The following is a 23,032-nucleotide window of genomic DNA, read 5'->3' on the forward strand; positions in this document are numbered from 1 at the left end:
TCGGTCAATCCAGCGGTTGCAAAACTACAACTCCCAGCACTCTCTACTCACTTCTATGGGGGTTCCAAGAACAGCTGAGCCAGTTTGCATGCTGGGAGTTGTAGTTTCACAACAGCTGGGGGCTGCTGACCCCTGAACTACATAGACGAGATGATTACAGAGCAGATGATGCAGTCACATGGCTATTGGTCATGGAGATGAACTCACAAGTTTATTTTGGGCAGGGATTTTTTTTTTTCTCCTCTGGAAAATCCCTTTAAAATGAAACCAAATATTTCCATAACGAGTAACAGAACATAACACGGTCTATACTTTTTTTCTTTGCTACTTTCCCTTTTATTTTCAGTTTGTAGTAGAGGGAAACGGTTTCAAGCTGCTGTTGATGGACCTGTTGCCCCCAATACATTTGGAAGCTCATATGTTGGGAGTCCATACCATGTATGCAAAATAGCTCTCCTCTCAGGTCAGCAAAACCAGGCGCCAATCATTAGACCGCCGACTCAGGGTTCACCGAGTTAAGACCCTCATATGAGAAAGGACGGAATATCTGGTATATGGGGGTCTCAGCTGTCGGACAAGTTGACCACATTTTTCTGGGAATTAAATATAGACAACGTATCCGTGTGCTGTCCGCATCCGTAAGTCCATTCCGCGGCCCCGCAAAAAATAAATAAAATAAATAGAACATGTCCTATTCTTGTCCGTTTTGCGGACAAGGATAGAATATTTGTGAAGGTGTGAAAAAAAAAATGGCTGCGGACTCTCAGCCAGTATCAGGTGTTTTGCGTATTCGCAATTTGCGGTTGGCCAAAACAGCTACGGCCAAGTCATTAAAGGGGTTGTCCCATCACATACATTGGTGGCGCACTGCCAGGACATGCCACAGTGTCTGACAGGTGCAGGTCCCACACCGCTATCCCCCATTCACTTCTATAGAAATGTCGAAAAATAAACGAGTGCTCAGCTATTTCCGGAACTCCCACAGAGATGCATAGTAAGGTAGCCGCGCTTGTGCGGTGCGCTCTCCAGTCACCATTGCTTGACTTCTGAAAATTGCCAGGAGTGATCGGAAAAGGCAAAACGACAACTTATACACATAGGTAAGTAAGTGGCTGTAAAAAGCTCAAAGAAACCCATCTGCGCCATCTAGTGTACGATGTGTGAATTGCAGCACATTACCAGTAAGCAATACAAATCCATGGGAAATCCTAATACTGAGGCATTAGGCCTTCCGTACTGGGCCATATCCTATCGCCATGCCATCCACAGAGGGACATGGGTCCTTACCGCCCCTCCTTAGACAATCAAGCAAGCGGGGACTCTTCCTCCTGGCACACGCTGCACGTGACCCGTCGGAGCGCACAGAAGACGACTGATGCCGGGAGAGCTTAGAAACATGCTGTCATTTTATTACAAAATATACAAATTTCAATCTTCCAGTAGTTCAAGGATTGGTTTCATACACACAAGAGGCTGGTAGGTGCCCGCTGGCACCGTCCTGGGCACAGTGGAACGTAACAAGGATCTGACTGCCCGCACCACACGGAGGGTGACAAATACACGGATGCATTTCTGTGGTAGCGCTCTTCTGGACCATGATGGGCGTTGCCTTTTCTCACCTTTGAATTGCTCTATGGGGGCTCTCCATGAGTCTGGCAGGACCAGAGGCCGCCTCTACACTCAGAGTGGCGCTTTACTGCATTTTCAGTCAGCGCCCCCTATGGTCAAGCAGAGCACTACAAGCATCCTGACCCCAGAGACAATACATGACATCACGTAACAGTCGTGCCGTACAGTAAAATTCCTGTAATCCACCATTATTGGCTGCTGGATTATCAGATACTCTCCGGACGTTACCAGGAATCACTGCGTGCGCTGGAAAGGCTTTCTCTTTGGTACAGAATATTTAGGAATACCCACTGTTCATACAGTATAAGCGGTAAATATGGCGCCATCTTTATCTTTTCTGGGGCGTGAATACCGTGTTGTCACCTGTGGCTGCACCGTCTGCACACGACGCCGTAATAACTGGGATACTTACAGCCATGATTTCAAGAGCCCTCCTGTTAGGAGTCAGGGGAGCGACTGATCTGTCCATGACCGGTACTAGGAGAGCAAGGAGGGGGATGATCTGTCCATGACCGGTACTAGGAGGATGATCTGTCCATGACCGGTACTAGGAGAGCAAGGAGGGGGGTGATCTGTCCATGACCGGTACTAGGAGAGCAAGGAGGGGGGTGATCTGTCCATGACCGGTACTAGGAGGATGATCTGTCCATGACCGGTACTAGGAGAGCAAGGAGGGGGGTGATCTGTCCATGACCGGTACTAGGAGAGCAAGGAGGGGGCTCATCTGTCCATGACCGGTACTAGGGGGGCAAGGAGGGGGCTGATCTGTCCATGACCGGTACTAGGGGAGCAAGGAGGGGGCTGATCTGTCCATGACCGGTACTAGGGGGGCAAGGAGGGGGCTGATCTGTCCATGACCGGTACTAGGGGAGCAAGGAGGGGACTGATCTGTCCATGACCGGTACTAGGGGGGCAAGGAGGGGGCTGATCTGTCCATGACCGGTACTAGGGGGCTGATCTGTCCATGACCGGTACTAGGGGAGCAAGAAGGGGGCTGATCTGTCCATGACCGGTACTAGGGGAGCAAGGAGGGGGCTGATCTGTCCATGACCGGTACTAGGGGAGCAAGGAGGGGGCTGATCTGTCCATGACCAGTACTAGGGGGATGATCTGTCCATGACCGGTACTAGGGGAGCAAGGAGGGGGCTGATCTGTCCATGACCGGTACTAGGGGAGCAAGGAGGGGGCTGATCTGTCCATGACCGGTACTAGGGGAGCAAGGAGGGGGCTCATCTGTCCATGACCGGTACTAGGGGAGCAAGGAGGGGGCTCATCTGTCCATGACCGGTACTAGGGGAGCAAGGAGGGGGATGATCTGTCCATGACCGGTACTAGGGGAGCAAGGAGGGGGCTGATCTGTCCATGACCGGTACTAGGGGAGCAAGGAGGGGGCTGATCTGTCCATGACCGGTACTAGGGGAGCAAGGAGGGGGCTCATCTGTCCATGACCGGTACTAGGGGAGCAAGGAGGGGGCTCATCTGTCCATGACCGGTACTAGGGGAGCAAGGAGGGGGCTCATCTGTCCATGACCGGTACTAGGGGAGCAAGGAGGGGGCTCATCTGTCCATGACCGGTACTAGGGGAGCAAGGAGGGGGCTGATCTGTCCATGACCGGTACTAGGGGAGCAAGGAGGAGGATGATCTGTCCATGACCGGTACTAGGGAAGCAAGGAGGGGGCTGATCTGTCCATGACCGGTACTAGGGGAGCAAGGAGGGGGCTGATCTGTCCATGACCGGTACTAGGGGAGCAAGGAGGGGGCTGATCTGTCCATGACCGGTACTAGGGGAGCAAGGAGGGGGCTCATCTGTCCATGACCGGTACTAGGGGAGCAAGGAGGGGGGTGATCTGTCCATGACCGGTACTAGGGGAGCAAGGAGGGGGATGATCTGTCCATGACCGGTACTAGGGGAGCAAGGAGGGGGCTGATCTGTCCATGACCGGTACTAGGGGAGCAAGGAGGAGGATGATCTGTCCATGACCGGTACTAGGGGAGCAAGGAGGGGGCTCATCTGTCCATGACCGGTACTAGGGGAGCAAGGAGGGGGCTGATCTGTCCATGACCGGTACTAGGGGGGCAAGGAGGGGGCTGATCTGTCCATGACCGGTACTAGGGGAGCAAGGAGGGGGATGATCTGTCCATGACCGGTACTAGGGGAGCAAGGAGGGGGCTGATCTGTCCATGACCGGTACTAGGGGAGCAAGGAGGGGGCTGATCTGTCCATGACCGGTACTAGGGGAGCAAGGAGGGGGCTGATCTGCCCATGACCGGTACTAGGGGAGCAAGGAGGGGGCTCATCTGTCCATGACCGGTACTAGGGGAGCAAGGAGGGGGATGATCTGTCCATGACCGGTACTAGGGGAGCAAGGAGGGGGCTGATCTGCCCATGACTTGCCCTTTAGGAGCATGGAGGGGGCTGATCTGTCTCTGAATGGCACATTGGGAGCAGAGAGGGGGAGGAGGTGATCTGTCTCTGCACAGCACTATGGAAGGGCACATTTTAGAGGGTTAATCCTATCTACTAAAGTGCAATATGTCAGAACACTACGGTCTTGAGCGAACCCCACCCTCTTAAATCAATGCTCCAGCCATGGAAACCATTGTTCAGTCCTGTATCCGGCTACGGATTAGTCCGTTCGGCTCACCGGTCTGACATGGAATAGTTTGTATAGCGCCACCCACTGCCCTACACTGGATGGGATTTTGATGGGCTACATACATGCAGAAAGCGTCGTCTAGAAATCCAAATAATGGGCTGAATAAACTCCCCCTAGTGGTGGCTGCAGGTACTGAGCCCATTATGTAAGTCTGTGGCTAGATGGGGATCTGGACCTCTAACCTCTATAAGGGGATATTGGGAAACCTTTCATTTTAGGCCTAGAGGCGGTGATGCCGGACTTACCGGCCGTACTGCCTAGCAGCCCAAAAAATAAGAATCAGGAGGCACTGATTACCACAAGCACACGGCTATATTACAGTTTACTGAACTGTGCTGTGGATTGGACGGATACACTTAAAGGGGTTGTCCAGATTTTGAAAGACACAGCTGATTTCTGACAGATACAGCGCCATACCAATCCGCAGGTTGTGTCTGTAACTGCAGCTCAGCTCACTGATGTGGACGTGCCTGGACTGCAGTACCACACACAACCTGTGTACAAGGGTGGCACTGTTTTTTTAAATTGTCTAATCCGGAATCATCCAAGTATAAAAATAATCCAAAAAAAATAATCATAAGTAAGAAAAGTCAGATGAATCACATGGAAATACAGTATAATACAATCATTATGGTGCTTGCAAGAGGAAAAAAAAATGGCATAAAATGCTAGCAGCATCCACCACCAGTGCAATGGGCGCGCGGCTCCAAAGGTGAGCGCAACTGACCCACTGCTGCCTTACCATAAATTACCCTTACTGGAACGCCCCCTAATGTATACTGCATGCTAGTACAAACGGCCCCTAGCTGCTGGACTCCCACCCACCTGAGCCTGCCTCTGCAGCTAGAGAAGTAGTGGGGGAGGGCTGCTCACCAATAACAGTCTACTGAGCAGAGCCCACCCTGCGCACACGCTGCCGGCCCGGTCTGTAGTGCATAAAGTATGGGAGATATGGCTTTGAATAGATGCTGGGACGTCAGCCATGTTGTCAGGTGGTGTTCAGTAACTCCAGCAGCGCGCCCACCGCTCCAAAGTACCCCTGAAATGAAAGGAGATGTCGATACAGGTTATGCTCCGCTCTCAACAGCCATCCCCTAGTTCTGAGGAAAGCCAGGTTGACGGACAATATGGCAGACATTCGCTTTATGAATGGTTTGCTAGCAGACTGCAATGAAGGCCGAGATGCAGGGACACCCCCACCCACAACTGGTGACGCCCAAAGGACCTTCTGGCAATTAATTCATAAACTTCTAGTAGGAATTTTAGAGGAATATGAAACCATACTCCAGAACTGGTATTACATGGGGAGAAACAGACAAGTCAGGAGAGGCGACAGGTGCCTTAAAGGGATGCAGCAGCTTTCTTCACTTGTGCATGCGCTGCAGCCTATACAGTAACAGCGCCGCAGAGTATTTCAGCTAGTGAATGGGATGAAGCTGCAATACTCCGCTCAGTCGCTACTAAGTAGACGGCCTGCAGGTCCACAGAGCAAGGTGAACATAGAAAAAACGGCCACACTCGCACAAGCACAAAACAGCAGACTGGTAGGGGGCTCGGAGATTCAGACCACCACCCGCCTGATATCCTGAACCCGGAAAAACCCCTTTGAAATGACCCCCTACTAATGTGACACAGACATTAGGCCCTAACAAGTCACCTCGTGCTCCAGGAAAAGCGCTTTGAGCTGCCCCTTGGACCAGTAGTCCAGCGCGTAGGCCAAAAGCTTCATGGAAATGGTATTAATCCTGAGGAAGTTGCCCACGAATACCACACGGCTGATGTTCTGTAGGAGGTAGAAGCACAGAAAAGTCACATGTGTGCCCCATAAGTGGAAACTAAGGGGTGGTGGTGATCTACTGAGGTCGGATCAGGAGACGGACGACAAACAGTAGTAGGAATGTTATACTACTGTCTCACCACTAGAGGGAGGACCTCCGGGACAGGACGAGGGGACTTCTGCTCTTTCATAGCCCTGTACAATGCTGCTTGACTTAGGTCTACAAGGCAGCACTGTAAAGAAGCTGAAAGCTCAGAGCCAAGCGGCAGATCCTCCCCAGTGCAGACATTCACTGTCACGCTATGGAAGTACCAGACACAGCGGCAATGTGTTTGACATGGAACAGAAAATACCACCTACTCCACTTCATTGTCAAGTGGCTGCAGCAGGAACCTCCCCACTGCCCCTTACCTTGACTCCCTCCCGTTCCTCCTCCAAAAATGGAACGGATCAGCCATGTCCCCCTCCTCCTCCTCACTGTCTTGTGTGTAGCACTGCTGCAGGAGCCTTCCCCCCTCTGCTCATTTATCAGCACAACATGGAATCGATCAGCAGGAGCTCCGCCATGTCCCCCCTCCTTCTCCTTACTGGCTTATGCCTGACTGCAGCAGACCCTGCCCAACAGATCTCCAGGAGAATAACCTTGCTGCCATGGTGGTGGGATTTACCAGGTCCTCCCCACCAACCTTAGATGGAAAATCCCTTTAAAGGCTGAGTTCACACTTCAGTTATTTGGTTGGTGTGAGCCAAAACCAGCAGTGAAGCCTCCAGAGATAAGGTGTAATGGAAAGATCTGCTCCTGTTCTGTGGTTTTGACCAAAACCTGGTCATAACTGATGGAAATAACTGAAGTGTGAACTCCCACATTATACTGCAGTTCTGTGCTGGAGATGTGCCAGATCATCAGACCTTCTAGATTCGCTCATGCTGGATTAACAGAATTTGTCCAATAGTGAGAGGTTCACCTCGTTCACAGCACACATCCTGGCTAAGGAGCCAATGTTGTTGGTAATGGTGATGAGGGTGGCTCGGGCCAGGTCTTCTTTGCTCACCAGATCTCTCTTCTCCTTACTCATCATGTTCCCAAAGCTGGAGATGGAAGAGAAATGTAAGAGGACAGCATGGATGGGGGGGGGGGGGCACAATTCCATAACCAAACCCCCATCACCACTATATGTGACATGTCCATTCCTAGTCCTCACCTGGAGGCCACAGCGTAGCCTGGCAGCCCAAACCTCTCGTAGTCTCCTCCATAGATGTCCCGCACCAGCTTGTCCACCTTTGTGCTGTCGCCCAGAGCGGCCATTTCCAGAGCCTCTTCAAAGGTGGAGCATCCGGTCAGAAGGCAGCACAGGCCGAAAAACGTGCCACCCCCGAGGCTGAGGAAGAAGACAAGACGGCGATAATTACTGACCGAAAAAACAGGACAACAATGTCCGGCATCTTAGTTTGCAGGTTACGGTCAGGGACAGTGACTATGGCGCACAATTCTCATTCTTTTCACTGACAGAAGTTGAGATGTCCTCTCCCTAATACCTCCCAGCCTGCCGTTCTTCACACCCGTTAGGACAGAGAGCATCCTCACGAACCGACTGAGATGTCCTGCACGCACCACTATGCACATGCCGAGCTTACTTGCCATGGTTTCCGGCGCATACGCAGTACTCTGCTCAGTCCAGGTCACCTATGTGCACCCTGCTCCAATAGACTACAATGGTCAGGCTTGTGATGAGGTCCTCAGGGGGCGTTCCAGTATAGGTGGGAGTCAGTAACCCTAAGCCTCGACTCCCTGAGATATTTTTACTGATGACCTATACTTTGTCGGCACCCGAGACCTCGTCTATCAACTGTCTGAGAAAGGCCCAGTGCTCACAGTAGCGTAGCAGCCTTCTCACATCTTAGCCTAGGTCATGTGATGTTACGTTCATTGGTCACATGTCAGCCCCATTGAAGTGAATGGGGTTGAGCTGCAATACCAAACACGACCACTAAACAATGCACAGCACTGTGCCGGGTAAGCAAGGAGAGGGCTGCGGTACTACTGCGAGTGCCGGTGCCTTCTCAAACAGCTGATTGGCTGGGGTCCTGGGTGTTGGAAGCCCACCTATCAGACGCTCAGTTCAAATATCTCCGAGAACCCTATTAAATTGTTGTAAGAAATCTATGAAATTGTCATGAGAAAAAGTTAGAGCAATTCTATGTGTATGTGCTGGAAAAGCAGAGAATCCTGTGCAAGTCTAAGGAGGAAGAAAAGGAACATAGAAGAAGTGCAGCCATTAAAGGTTTGTCTGGGAATACATCACTGCCTGCCTCCGCTGCGGGAAGACCCATACTTACCTGCAGCTCCTGTGCACCGACTCCTATCTGCCAGTCCGGGGCTTGTCTACGTCCTCTCCACCATCTGCTCCGCTGCAGCCAATGACTGGTGTCCGCTGATGTATCGTTGCTGACTGCAGCGGAGCAGATGATCATGCTGGAGAGGAAATAAAGCCACGGACCAGAAGATAGACACACGGGAGCAAGTACACAGGACCGGAGCTGCAGGTGGCAGGTATGTAGGAATCTTTCCATAGCAGAAGCAGGCTGCGGAACCCGAGAGGTTACCGATTCCCAGACAATCCCTTTAATGCCGTCTTCCTGTTCTGAGATGATGGCAGGCATGCCCAGTAGTGAACGTTCTCCTCTGGTCTTCACTACTGAGCATGTGCAGCACAGGTTCTGGCATTGGAGCAGCATGACGATACCTAGTATACGGGATAGGAGAGAACACAGGAGAGGTGAGAACTGATTATCTATCACCACTAGAACCCCTGCTTATCTCTGTCTGTAGTATGAGGACAGGAGAGGTGAGAACTGATTATAATATAAGGACAGGAGCGAACACATGAGAGGTGAGAACTGATTATAGTATAATGACAGGAGAGGCGAGGCGAGGACTGATTATCTATCACCACTAGTAGGGTTGTTTTGGGTATCGAAATTTCGATACTTTTGTACCTGTTTCGATACGATACTGGGATTTCCATTTTTTCAATACTGGGCTGCGCAGTCTAGTATCACAGAACTTGGAGCGCGCTCCAAGTTCCCTCAGCAGCACAGGGGAGAAAGAGTCACTCGCTCCCTCCCCCCTGTGCCACTGCTGCCAATGAGGAGAGATGGGAGGAGGAGGGTGCTGCGATCAGCCGCAGTTAGCCCCTCAGGTGTCGCACCTGAGGGGTTAACTGCCGCTGAACGCAGCGCCCCGTCATAGAGGCAGGGTGCCGGCTATGTGATCCTGGCGCCTCCTGTATTTGTATTAGAAGTTATCTTTCATTGGTGGCGCAGTAAAACCTACCCCTCCCCCCCAGTATTAAAAACACTGGTAGCAGTGGCCACAGAGTCCCATCACCTTCTCCCATTGGTGGCAGCTTCTGATCGGAGCCCCAGCAGTGTAATCCTGGGGCTCCGATCGGTTACCATGGCAGCCAGGACGCTACTGAAGCCCTGGCTGCCATGGTAATCTCACTGCTGCTGTGTGTACTATGCACAGGTCAGCAGGGAGAGTGTGAGGTCCTAGGCACCCTAATAGAGCTCTAGTAGGGTGAATAGACAATCCCAGGTTCTAGCCCCTAAGGGGAGAAATAGCTAATAAATTAAACAGAAAAAAAAAAATATAATAATAATAATAATAATAATAATAATAAATCACCCCCTTTCCCAATTTTACAAATAAAATATATAAACAATAAATAAAACTTCTCATATTGCCACGTCCGAAAAGTCCAAACCAATAAAATATAATTTAAAAAATTCTATGCGGTGAACAACAGAACAGAAGAAGAAAAAAAAAAAAAAAAAATAAAAATAAAAATAAAAAACACTGCACAATTCGCCATTTTTTTGTCACTTTGTTCCCCCAAAAAATAGGATCGGACTGTTCGATTATTAGCCGGACATTCCATAAAAAGCGAGGAGGAGAGTACCGATTATAGTAGGAGGGGAGGCGAGGACCGATTATAGTAGAAGGGGAGGCGAGGACCGATTATAGTAGAAGGGGAGGCGAGGACCGATTATAGTAGAAGGGGAGGCGAGGACCGATTATAGTAGAAGGGGAGGCGAGGACCGATTATAGTAGAAGGGGAGGCGAGGACCGATTATAGTAGAAGGGGAGGCGAGGACCGATTATAGTAGAAGGGGAGGCGAGGACCGATTATAGTAGAAGGGGAGGCGAGGACCGATTATAGTAGAAGGGGAGGCGAGGACCGATTATAGTAGAAGGGGAGGCGAGGACCGATTATAGTAGAAGGGGAGGCGAGGACCGATTATAGTAGAAGGGGAGGCGAGGACCGATTATAGTAGAAGGGGAGGCGAGGACCGATTATAGTAGAAGGGGAGGCGAGGACCGATTATAGTAGAAGGGGAGGCGAGGACCGATTATAGTAGAAGGGGAGGCGAGGACCGATTATAGTAGAAGGGGAGGCGAGGACCGATTATAGTAGAAGGGGAGGCGAGGACCGATTATAGTAGAAGGGGAGGCGAGGACCGATTATAGTAGAAGGGGAGGCGAGGACCGATTATAGTAGAAGGGGAGGCGAGGACCGATTATAGTAGGAGGGGAGGCGAGGACCGATTATAGTAGAAGGGGAGGCGAGGACCGATTATAGTAGAAGGGGAGGCGAGGACCGATTATAGTAGAAGGGGAGGCGAGGACCGATTATAGTAGAAGGGGAGGCGAGGACCGATTATAGTAGGAGGGGAGGCGAGGACCGATTATAGTAGGAGGGGAGGCGAGGACCGATTATAGTAGGAGGGGAGGCGAGGACCGATTATAGTAGGAGGGGAGGCGAGGACCGATTATAGTAGAAGGGGAGGCGAGGACCGATTATAGTAGAAGGGGAGGCGAGGACCGATTATAGTAGAAGGGGAGGCGAGGACCGATTATAGTAGAAGGGGAGGCGAGGACCGATTATAGTAGGAGGGGAGGCGAGGACCGATTATAGTAGGAGGGGAGGACCGATTATAGTAGGAGGGGAGGCGAGGACCGATTATAGTAGGAGGAGAGGCGAGGACCGATTATAGTAGGAGGGGAGGCGAGGACCGATTATAGTAGGAGGGGAGGCGAGGACCGATTATAGTAGGAGGGGAGGCGAGGACCGATTATAGTAGGAGGGGAGGCGAGGACCGATTATAGTAGGAGGAGAGGCGAGGACCGATTATAGTAGGAGGGGAGGCGAGGACCGATTATAGTAGGAGGGGAGGCGAGGACCGATTATAGTAGGAGGGGAGGCGAGGACTGATTATCACCACTAGAACCCCCTGCTTATGAGTTTGATAAATAAGGCCCTTAGTCTGATAGAACAGAAGATATTTATGATTAACATTTCTAAATTTATATGAAACTTAGTAAATTACTTAAGGAGTCAGTACATTTCTACTGACTCCACCCAAAACTAGCTTCAAATTCACGACTCAGCTCCACAGGTTTAGGGTGCGGACACCGGATCTCCTCTCAGGACGGTCCCCATCTCCTGGACTTTCATCTAATTACTACATGCCACATGCACTCTTGACTTCTGCCAATTATTTGTCACTCAGTTTAATGTTTCTGCATTTTCTTCTATAAATATTCCTGATGTGATAGTGATGAATCTCCTATTCCCCAGAAGTATCTACTGTATGTCCTCTAGAACAGGAGGTCCAAAGGCCATTTTTGCAATGAAACCATGACACCCACATTACAACCCAACATGTGTCCGGACGTACCTTGTGCCGGTCACCCGCTTGTAGTCATTCTGGGAGTACACAGCCAGGATACTGACGCCTGACCCAATGTTAACCAGCAGCATTGGGTAGGGGTTCTTCAAGGTGTACGGGATTTTCTGGCAATTTTCAGGGTCCTTTGGGTTTTCCAGGTAGAAGCATTGAGATAGTCCATTAAATCCAACAGATTCAATGAACAGGACGCCCTTAATGAGACAATCCAGCTCATCTAGCTTCCAGAGCTGAAGTCCTCCAACCTGGAGACAAGAGGAGGAGTCGTGAGAGGACGGTCCCAGAATATACACCATTAATTGTATTATTTTACTTGGAGGCAGTATTATAGCAGTTATATTCTTGTACATAGGAGGCAGTATAAGACATTTTCTCACCACAAGGGGGCGAGCTGGTTACAGATACTAGCAGCCTTATAGATCACCCCCTTGTGGTGACGACAGGAAATGAAACAGGAAGTGTGGCAGGACCTCTTGCAGCCTGGATTGTGCTCAGCTTATTGTTATCAGCAGGCGGTTCAGCCGATGGATCACTGAATAATCATCACAGCACAATCCAGGGGGAATCGGCTACGTCCTCGTCCCGGTGTCCACAGCGCCTTCTCCTTATACACACCTCCCTGTATCTGTGACCCCGCCCCTTCTTATTATACACACCTCCCTGTATCTGTGACCCCACCCCTTCTCCTTATACACACCTCCCTGTATCTGTGACCCCGCCCCTTCTTATTATACACACCTCCCTGTATCTGTGACCCCACCCCTTCTTATTATACACACCTCCCTGTATCTGTGACCCCGCCCCTTCTTATTATAGACTCCTCCCTGTATCTGTGGCCCTGCCCCTTCTCATTATACACACACTTCCCTGTATCTGTGACCCCTTCTCCTGCTAGTAGAAGGATACATTCAGGGACTAGATGTATATGAGGTATTTGCTAACGGTACCTGTCGTTTCAGGTAACTTTCGGGATAAGCTACAGTGCTGCCCATAATTATTCATACCCCTGGCAAATTGTGACTTAGTTACTTTTATTTAACCAGCAAGTAATTTTTTGAAGGGAAATGACATCGGTGTCTCCCAAAAGATAATAAGACGATCTACAAGAGGCATTATTGGAAAAAAAAAACATTTCTCAGCTTTTATTTACATTTGAGCAAAAAGTGTCCAGTCCAAAATTACTCATACCCTTCTCAATAATCAATAGAAAAGCCGTTATTGGCTATTACAGCAATCAGACGCTTCCTATAATTGCAGACCAGCTTTTTGCAGGTCTCCACAGGTATTTTTGCCCATTCATCTTTAGCAATGAGCTCCAAATCTTTCAGGTTGGAGGGTCTTCTTGCCATCACCCTGATCTTTAGCTCCTCCACAGATTCTCAGTTGGATTCCAGTCTGGACTCTGGCTGGGCCGCTCCAAAACGTCAATGTTGTTGTCTGGTAACCATTCCTTCACCACTTTTGCTGTGTGTTTTGGGTCATTGTCCTGCTGAAATGTCCACTGGTGCCCAAGGCCACGTTTCTCTGCAGACGGCCTGATGTTGTCGGTGAGAATCCTCCTGTATTGTTCTTTTTTCATGGTGCCGTTTACTGTGATTCATTGGCTGAAAAACACCCCCAAAGCATTAGGTTCCCACCACCATGTTTGACAGTGGGGATGGTGTTCTTTGGGTTGAAGGCTTCTCCTTTTTTACGCCAAATGAAGGACCAAACAATTCAATTTTTGTTTCATCTGACCATAACACAGAAGACCAGATGTCTTCTTCTTTGTCCAGATGAGCTTTTGTGTGCCTTCTCTGGAGAAGTGGCGTCCTCCTTGGTCTGCAGTATCCGTTGGATTGTCTGCCTTGAGACATTGCCACCAGCAGAGCCCAGATTCACCAGGATGGCCTTGGTGGTGATCCTTGGATTCTTTTTCACCTCTCTAACTATCCTCCTGCCCAGCACAGGTGTCACTTTTGGCTTCCGACCACGTCCTCTGAGATTTTCCACAGTGCGGAACATCTTGTATTTTTTAATAATACTTTGCACTGTAGCCACTGAAAACATTTAGAAACGGCCTTGTAGCCCTTTCCTGACTTGTGAGCAGCCGCAGGTCCTCACTGAGCTCCTTTGTCTTGGCCACGACTGTCCACAGACCAACTGCAGAGAGCTGCTGTTTTTCACCTGTTGAGTTGATTAAAACAGCTGTTCCCAATTAATCAGGGTAATTAGGATGCTTTAGAACAGCTTGGACCATTTGGAATAATATAGAACTTTTGATTTCCCCACAGACTGGGACAGTTTGTGAAGGGTATGAATAATTTTGGACTGGACACTTTTTGCTCAAATGTAAATAAAAGCTTTTTTCCCCCACAATAATGCCTCTTGTACATCGTCTTATTATCTTTTGGGAGACACCGATGTCATTTCCCGTCAAAAAAATTACTTGCTGGTTGAATAAAAGTAACTTTATGTTGAAATTTGCCAGGGGTATGAATAATTATGGGCAGCACTGTACGTACTTGAGGAAAAATTCACTCTGCATTTCCCAATGTTTTTCTCGGAGCCGGTGGCTGTAGACTGGCTGCTACGATGTCTCCCACACACAGCACACAGAGAAGATCCTACTCCCCTATCTCTCTGCAGAACACAGTACTGAGCAGTGTGGCTGGGATGCAGCACTGGGGCAAGGTAGAAAACTTACTAGATGCAGTAGTGTCTCTGCACCCCCCTCCATAGACTTCCATGGGCAGCATTTAACCTCTCAATCTCAGCTGCTCTGCATCTTTCACATGGCAAGTTATATGGTCTTGCTCTCGGATATGGTGTTGATTCCTGTGTTATTGCTCCAAACTAAACAATAGAAAGACCCTACCGGGACCTTCTGACCAACAGAGACATAAGTAAGAGGTCCCAAAAATCACAAGAGCATGTTATTTGAGAAAGAAGACCGGCAGACCAGATATCAAGTTTAACACATTTCGTAGTTATGAATGAAGATAGTCACAGATTAGAAGGAGGTCGACTCAATGCCCTCAACTGAGGATGTCCTCTAGCCTGGCCCCCACCATGTCTGCTACTTCTGACTCCTTTCATGAGCTTCCACCTCACACTACTTACGGTCAAGAACTCCTCCTCAAACTTGTACGCCCCGCCGCCGGTGGCACACAAGGACGTGTGAAGGCTGGAGAACTGCTTATCCCGTGCCATCTGGATGAAGACAGACATGTCATGGGTGGGAAATCGGATGAAATGTAGGTTTCCCTTCTGACCACACAAGGTCAGATCCTTCAGCTCCAGGTGGAGGTCACGTATGCCAGTTTGCCCATAAGCCACGTTTGACATCAGGTACTTCCGGATGCTCTTCAGGCTTTCCACTTCCTCTTGCTCCTCTTCAGCCGTGATATCTCTGGGTTCAAAATAGACAAGTTTGACCAGCGTCCCACCAATATCCAAGCCAAACCAAGGGAAGGCTAGGACAAAAGATACACACGTTATAGTCCCTGAGCGGCCAAGGAAGGACAGCATTCTTATGTCATCTTAACCGGAGATAAGCCGTATCCTACAAGCACAGGAAATATGGGGGTGGGGAACGTTTCACTTATTGGTGGTCCAGCGATAAGACCTTTTCTTACCACAAGGGGGCGAGCTGGTTACAGATACTAGCAGCCTTATAGATCACCCCCTTGTGGTGACGACAGGAAGTGCAACAGGAAGTGTGGCAGGACCTCTTGCAGCCTGGATTGTGCTCAGCTTATTGTTATCAGCAGGCGGCTCAGCCGATGGATCACTGAATAATCATCACAGCACAATCCAGGGGGAATCGGCTACGTCCTCGTCCCGGTGTCCACAGCGCCTTCTCCTTATACACACCTCCCTGTATCTGTGACCCCGCCCCTTCTTATTATAGACACCTCCCTGTATCTGTGACCCCGCCCCTTCTTATTATACACACCTCCCTGTATCTGTGACCCCGCCTCCTCTTATTATACACCTCCCAGTATCTGTTACCCCGCCTCCTCTTATTATACACACCTCCCTGTATCTGTGACCCCGCCTTCTCCTTATACACACCTCCCTGTATGTGACCCCGCCCCTTCTCCTTATACACACCTCCCTGTATCTGTGACCCCGCCCCTTCTTATTATACACACCTCCCTGTATCTGTGACCCCGCCCCTTCTTATTATACACACCTCCCTGTATCTGTGACCCCGCCTCCTCTTATTATACACACCTCCCTGTATCTGTGACCCCGCCTTCTTATACACACCTCCCTGTATGTGACCCCGCCCCTTCTCCTTATACACACCTCCCTGTATCTGTGACCCCGCCCCTTCTTATTATACACACCTCCCTGTATCTGTGACCCCGCCTCCTCTTATTATACACCTCCCTGTATCTGTACCCCGCCTCCTCTTATTATACACACCTCCCTGTATCTGTGACCCCGCCCTTCTTATACACACATCCCTGTATGTGACCCCGCCCCTTCTCCTTATACACACCTCCCTGTATCTGTGACCCCGCCCCTTCTTATTACACACACCTCCCTGTATCTGTGACCCCGCCCTTCTTATTACACACACCTCCCTGTATCTGTGACCCCGCCCCTTCTTATTACACACACCTCCCTGTATCTGTGACCCCGCCCCTTCTTATTACACACACCTCCCTGTATCTGTGACCCCGCCCCTTCTTATTACACACACCTCCCTGTATCTGTGACCCCGCCCCTTCTTATTACACACACACCTCCCTGTATCTGGGACCCCGCCCCTTCTTATTATACACACCTCCCTGTATCTGTGACCCCGCCCCTTCTTATTATACACACCTCCCTGTATCTGTGACCCCGCCCCATCTTATTATACACACCTCCCTGTATCTGTGACCCCGCCCCTTCTTATTATACACCCCCCCTGTATCTGTGACCCCGCCCCATCTTATTATACAGCCCTCCCTGTATCTGTGACCCCGCCCCTTCTTATTATACACCCCCCTGTATCTGTGACCCCGCCCCTTCTTATTATACACACCCCCTGTATCTGTGACCCCGCCCCTTATTATACACACCTCCCTGTATCTGTGACCCCGCCCCTTATTATACACACCTCCCTGTATCTGTGACCCCGCCCCTTCTCATTATACACACCTCCCTGTATCTGCCCCATCTTATTATACACACCTCCCTGTATCTGTGACCCCGCCCCTTCTTATTATACACACCTCCCTGTATCTGTGACCCCGCCCCTTCTCATTATACACACCTCCCTGTATCTGTGACCATGACCCTTCTCATTATAGACACCTCCCTGTATCTGTGACCATGACCCTTCTCATTATAGACTCCTCCCTGTATCGGTGACCCCACCCCTACTCATTATAGACACCTCCCTGTATCTGTGACCCGCCCCTTATCACAATACACACCTCCCTGTATCTGTGACCCCGCCTCTTCTCATTATAGACATTTCCCTGTATCTGTGACCCCGCCCCTTCTTATTATACACACCTTCCTGTGTCTGTGACCCCGCCCCTTCTCATTATAGACTCCTCCCTGTATCAGTGACCCCACCCCTTCTCTTTATAGACATTTCCCTGTATCTGTGACCCCGCCCCTTCTTATTATACACACCTTCCTGTATCTGTGACCCCGCCCATCTTATTATAGACACCTCCCTGTAAATATGACCCCGCCCCTTCATATTATAAACACCTCCCTGTATCTGTGACCACACCCCTTATACACACCTCCCTGTATCTGTGACCCCGCCCTTCTCATTATACACACACCACCTTAACCCCGCCCCCTAATAACTACATCCAGATGGCTGTAATGATATGACCCCGATACAAAGCATTTCCTCCTCCCATCCTGGGGCCACACTTTATGAAGGCCGAGACGTATACACTGCACATGTACAAGTGATAGAATTACCGGGGAGGTCCACTTATACCAGGCACGGTAATGAGAAACAGATGGGGGCGGGGTCATAGAGGGACACGTGACTGTCAGGAAGAGCGGGGTGATAAGACCATCTCCTCACTACAGTAAACACACCCACTTCTCCATATTACCCCGCCCACTCAATGCACACGTCCCTCTCTAGATCCTGTGTCAGGAAAGCCACGCCCCCAGTTTAACCACAACCGCCCCTCCTCTCGCTAGCAACCGTCCACTCGCCACGCCCCCTATTTCTACAGCCACGCCCTTCCATATATACCCTCACACGGTCCGTAACCCCCCCCCCCCCCTCCCCCTATACAACAGCGGTTCATTACAAACATGGCCGCCTCATCCAGCCCTAACCGAATGTAGTGCCCCTTCGTGAGAGACCCTCCCCCCCTTCACCTTCCATCCGTCACTTACGCGGCCTGTTTTTCCGCAGGGAGTCGAGGCGCGGCCGCGCCCGGGGAACCGAAGTCAGTCTCTCCCAGGAAGCTCCGGCGGACGACGACGGGGCGTCGGTCGAGCTGATTCTCCGTCGGAAAACCGAGTCTTGCCCTCCCGATTCATCCTGATCAGGACCCAACGGACCGTTCTGCGCCATCACCAGCCCGCCGCCGCCGGCTCCCAGCAGCAGCAGCCCGTCACTGACAGATGGCGCATGCGCTGTGAATCCGGCCAGCCGCAGCGGCCAATCAGAGTCGAGCGGACGTGTTACTGACGTAAGCGGCAGCCAATGGGCGCGGAAGATGCTAGGGCGATGGGCGGGGCTACTGAGTGAGTGACAGCTGGGTGGTCTCTATGGTAACGGCAGGGGATGTCAGTCAGGAGCCTCCGGAGGGGCTATTTTTGGAAGCAGAAGAAGCAGAGCGTTCACTGTACATCCTCATTGTTACCGGGAAGAAGATGTCTGCAGCTGGCACAGCCAATAGAAGCGGCGCTGCATCCCTATAGACCTCAGTATTAGAATGGGGGGTATTCACACTGCGTGTACCGTTTCTTTCGCGGTATAGAATAGCGTAGTCGACTACGGTATATGATACAACGGCATACAGTAATACAAAGTATAAGGCGTAATATCGCCAATGAGCAGCGAAAGACAAGGGGTGGCGCCCATCCTACGTGAGACTACTCACCACAATACTAACAGTATAATATAGCGTCGGCGTGAAAAATATACAGGAGGCTGTGCCACCCGCCATAGGTAGGAAGGCCCACGGGGCTCATATCAGTAATTATAGTGGTAAATCGAGCGCCAAATTGGCTCCTGACACTCCGCTATACGCCGAGAGAAGTAAACGGAAAAACCGGAAATGGCTCTGAGAATTTTGACCTCGCGAAGAATATGTAACGTCCTCAGATGAGGTCATGGGCGCCACATCTCTAGGCAACCATTTTTTTCTTCTAGGTGGGTCATTCCATGTCAAGTGGACCAAGCTAAAAATCCCACCCTCTCCAAATTCTCAGATGTCCCCTAGGGTCCGTAATGAAACCTTACAAATGTTTTCATCTGGGCCTCGGTCGGTTCCAGAGTTTCAGGCGGCTGATGATGGACCAGCTGTAATGCACTGCTTGCTGCGTGACCCAAAGTGGCAACTTCTTCAAGGCACAAGGGGGTATTCTCATCTCAGACAATGGGGGCATATCGCTAGGCTAGGCTATGCCCCCCATTGTCTGATAGGTGCGGGTCCCACCTATATCGAGAATGAAGCCCTGAAAGCCCCATTTCTATGGGGCCGCCGAAAAATAGCCGAGCGCTGGCTCGGCTATTGCCGTCTGCCCCATAGAAATGGGAGCATGGGCCGCACATGCGCGGCACGCTCCCATTCACTTCTATGAGAGAGGCGGGGATTAGTGCTTGGTGGTGGACGGACCCCGGGATATCTGGGGTCCTCCAGCCACAGCGCTCCCCGCTCCGTTCTCGATATAGGTGTGGGACCCGTACCTATCAGACAATGGGGCCATATCCTAGCGATATGCCCCCATTGTCTAAGATGGGAATACCCCTTTAAGTAGTTAGACTAAGTAGTTTTGCCAGCCTCCTATAGGCCATAGGTGGGAACCAAGGAAATTAAAATTAAATTGAATCCAATTTAAAATGGTAACCCACAATTAATGAGAATATGTGTATGGAAATATGTCTAAAAGTTCTCAGCAGCACTACACAATCTGATGTCCGACAGGAGGCCACCAAAAATGTCTCCTTGTAGTGAAGTTCATGCACAAATGCAAAATAGGTCCATTCTTGTGAGCTTGGTTCTGGCCAACATAAGGCCGGGTCAACGATAAAACAGGGTGACTTTTGTGGCCAAAAACATGCTGTTTTAGATGAGATTAATAAAAAATAAGATTAAAAATTACACATTTGAGATATTTCCACCCCAATAGTAGCAAAAATATGAAATGTCATTTCTTTGTCTAATCATATCTCGTCTTGAAGTTGGTTGGAACGCTTGTGTATGTGGCCTTAAGATTTAACGCATGGGCCATAACTCCTGGCAAAATCACAGCCTGATCGGACATGCATGTCAGGAGCAGTGGGCAGTCAAAGTAGGCCCTGAACGGTCATTTGTCAATTTATTGGCCTATTTTGATGGCATGTAAAAATTTTTGTCAAGTCTTCTTAAGGCACCAAACTTTGCAAGGAGACTTAAGCTAGGAGGCTGGTAAAACGACTTAGTCTAACTACTTAAGATACTGTGCCTTGATGAAGTTGCCACTTTGGGTCACGCAGCAAGCAGAGCATTACAGCTGGTCCATCATCAGCTGCCTGAAACTCTGGAACCAACCGAGGCCCAGATGAAAACATTTGTAAGATTTCATTTAGGACCCTAGGGGACATCTGTGCAAAATTGTATTCAATTTGGAGAGGGTGGGATTTTTAGGTTGGTCCACTTGACATGGAATGACCCAGGTAGCCATTTTATTTATGGCATCTTGGCCAATGTAAGAGCCGGGGGGAGGGGGGTAGTCGTGTGACATTGCGCTATTTAAGGTGCCATGAGACCTGCAGTGTCTTCAGAAACATTGGCTTTGATGTCTCGCCCCATGGACTATGACGGGTCTCCCAGGCATCTTCTGAGTAAAGTCGATTTTGGCCAACATGAGAGAGATGGGCCCCAAGTGTTCTGTGTTTTATCAGTTTGTGCCTATCCCGGCAGTGAGCCTCAGTGATAAAAGTTCTCTGGACTCGGGCCTAGGTCTCAGGATCTTTCACATGTAGGCTAGTCAGACTATACTCCTGGACTAACTAACCAGGATGCTAAGTCCATTACCCTGGTAACCTAAACAAGACCCCCAAAAGTCACACATTTATGGCCGTCCCGTACATGTTAATCTTGGGAATATCCCTTTACTGGGGGAGCAGTTTTCCCTGACAATAACAACTGTGAGAGACTATAAAGGGATTTTTTGGGAACTTTTATTTAGGACCTATCCTTAGGATAGGCAATCAATATCAGATATTTGGGGGTCTGACTACCGGTACCAATAAGATGTTTTCTGGACCAGGCATCAGGAGCCAGGCGCTGCTGTAACATTCATGGCCACTATACAGTGTACGGAACAGGAATGTGTAATTTCGGTGCCTGGTTCTGGGGCACAGCGACCCCATTCAAACAACTGATCCTCGGAGGTGCTGGGAATTGGACCTCCACTGATCTGACGTTGATGACCTATCTTAGTGATAGGTCATTAGTAGTAAAGTCGTAAAATGCCCTTTAAGCTCCTAGGCCCACAGCGATCAACTAAAAGGAAAACCGAACCATCCTTACTAAGCACCTCCTGTCTAGAGGTGTTAAAGGGGTTGTCCCAGCTAGGGTTGTTGCGGGTATCGAAATTTCGATACCCAATCGATACTTTTGTCCCGGTATCGATACGATACCGGGATTTCCGTTTTTTCGATACTGGGCTGCGCTTCTGCGCAGTCTAGTATCTCTGAACATGAGCGCGCTGCTATCGGCGCGCTCATGTTCTCTCAGCAGCACGGGGAGAAGGAAGCTGTCCTCCCTCCCCCTGTGCTGCTGCCGCTGCCACCAATGAGAAGAGAGGGGCGGAGGAGGGGCGGCAATGAGAAGAGAGGGGCGGAGGAGGGGCGGCAATGAGAAGAGAGGGGCGGCAATGAGAAGAGAGGGGGTGGAGGAGGGGCGGCAATGAGAAGAGAGGGGCGGAGGAGGGGCGGGCGCACTGCGCCACCAATGATAGGATTACTATCGGAGCGATGGGAGGAGACATCAGCTTCACTAGTGGGCGTTCCTTTTCCCTGCGCTGCGATTGGACAGCGCTACAGCCAGGGAGAAGGAACGCCCACTAGTGAAGCTGATGTCTCCTCCCATCGCTCCGATAGTAATCAGCAGCATGTGGAGCAGGAGAGGAGACAGTAATGGGGCACTGCGGGCGAACGGAGCGGCGCCCAGGAATAATGGTGAGTGCTGAGACATCGCTGGGCGCCGCTCTGTGTGGCCTAATAGTGAAAGTCTGGACTCATATACAGTAGTCAGTCTTTAACACATACAGGAGGCGGGTGCCGGCAGCAGAATCGCATTGCCGGCACCCTGCCCCTGACAGGGAGCTGCGATCAGCGGCAGTTAACTGCCGCTGATCTGCTAGTACCCGCCTCCTGTATAAAGGGGTAAAATCATTGGTGGTGCAGTGTGCCCCCCCCCCCTCAATCCCCCCATCCCATTAAAATCATTGGTGGCACAGTGCGCCGGCCCCTCTCAACCCTCCAGTATTAAAATCATTGGTGGCAGTGGCCACAGGGACCTCTCCACTCCCCCTCATTGGTGGTGCAGTGGCAGCTTCTGATCGGAGCCCCAGCTGTGTAAGCCTGGGGCTCCGATCGGTTACCATGGCAGCCAGGACGCTACAGAAGCCCTGGTTGCCATGGTAACATCCCTGATGCTGTGTGCACAAAGCACAGAGCAGCAGGGACAGTGTGGAGTCCTATTCACCCTGATAGAGATCTATCAGGGTGAATAGGAAAAGGGATGAAAGATCCCAGGTTCTAGCCCCTAAGGGGGGAAATAGTTATTAAATAAAAAGTGAAAAAAAAAAAAACACTAAAATATGAAGTATAAATCACCCCCCTTTTTCCAATTTCACATATAAAATATATAAATAAACATATTACATCGCCACGTCAGAAAAGTCCAAACTATTAAAATATAAAAAAAAAATCTAGGTGGTGAATGCCGGAACAGAAAAAATAAAATAAAAACTGCGCGATTCGCCATTTTTAAAAATGAGGAATGCACGTGGCTTTTTTTGTTTATTTTTTTCGCGTGG

General features: G+C 50.2%; 1 protein-coding gene across 2 annotated transcripts; it reads right to left on the minus strand.

Annotated features, from left to right (window-relative positions):
* Positions 1-3,912: 3,912 nt before the first annotated feature.
* LOC120990475 (pantothenate kinase 2, mitochondrial-like) lies at positions 3,913-18,418 on the minus strand. Of its 2 annotated transcripts, none has more exons than XM_040419310.1 (7): positions 18,170-18,418; positions 14,918-15,270; positions 11,807-12,060; positions 7,267-7,443; positions 7,030-7,153; positions 5,945-6,070; positions 3,913-5,326 (listed from the first exon to the last, which is right to left on the minus strand). In XM_040419310.1, exons 1-7 carry the CDS (start codon positions 18,348-18,350, stop codon positions 5,276-5,278), a joined length of 1,266 nt encoding a protein of 421 aa, XP_040275244.1. In that variant the 5' UTR covers positions 18,351-18,418; the 3' UTR covers positions 3,913-5,275. The 2 variants fall into 2 exon arrangements, with proteins under 2 accessions (XP_040275244.1, XP_040275245.1); XM_040419311.1 differs by having other exon boundaries at positions 14,918-15,206; positions 18,170-18,323.
* Between the last annotated feature and the right edge of the window lie 4,614 nt (positions 18,419-23,032).

The sequence above is a fragment of the Bufo bufo genome, chromosome 2 (assembly GCF_905171765.1).
Source record: "Bufo bufo chromosome 2, aBufBuf1.1, whole genome shotgun sequence".
NCBI lineage: Eukaryota > Metazoa > Chordata > Amphibia > Anura > Bufonidae > Bufo > Bufo bufo.

Coding starts and splice junctions, on each gene's coding strand:
- LOC120990475 (XM_040419310.1), bottom strand. CDS start 18,350: ATGGCGCAGAACGGTCCGTTGGGTCCTGATCAGGATGAATCGGGAGGG. Junction 15,271..18,169: donor CCTGCGGAAAAACAGGCCGC/GTAAGTGACGGA, acceptor CTTTTGTCCTAG/CCTTCCCTTGGTTTGGCTTG. Junction 7,154..7,266: donor GGCTACGCTGTGGCCTCCAG/GTGAGGACTAGG, acceptor TTCCATCTCCAG/CTTTGGGAACATGATGAGTA.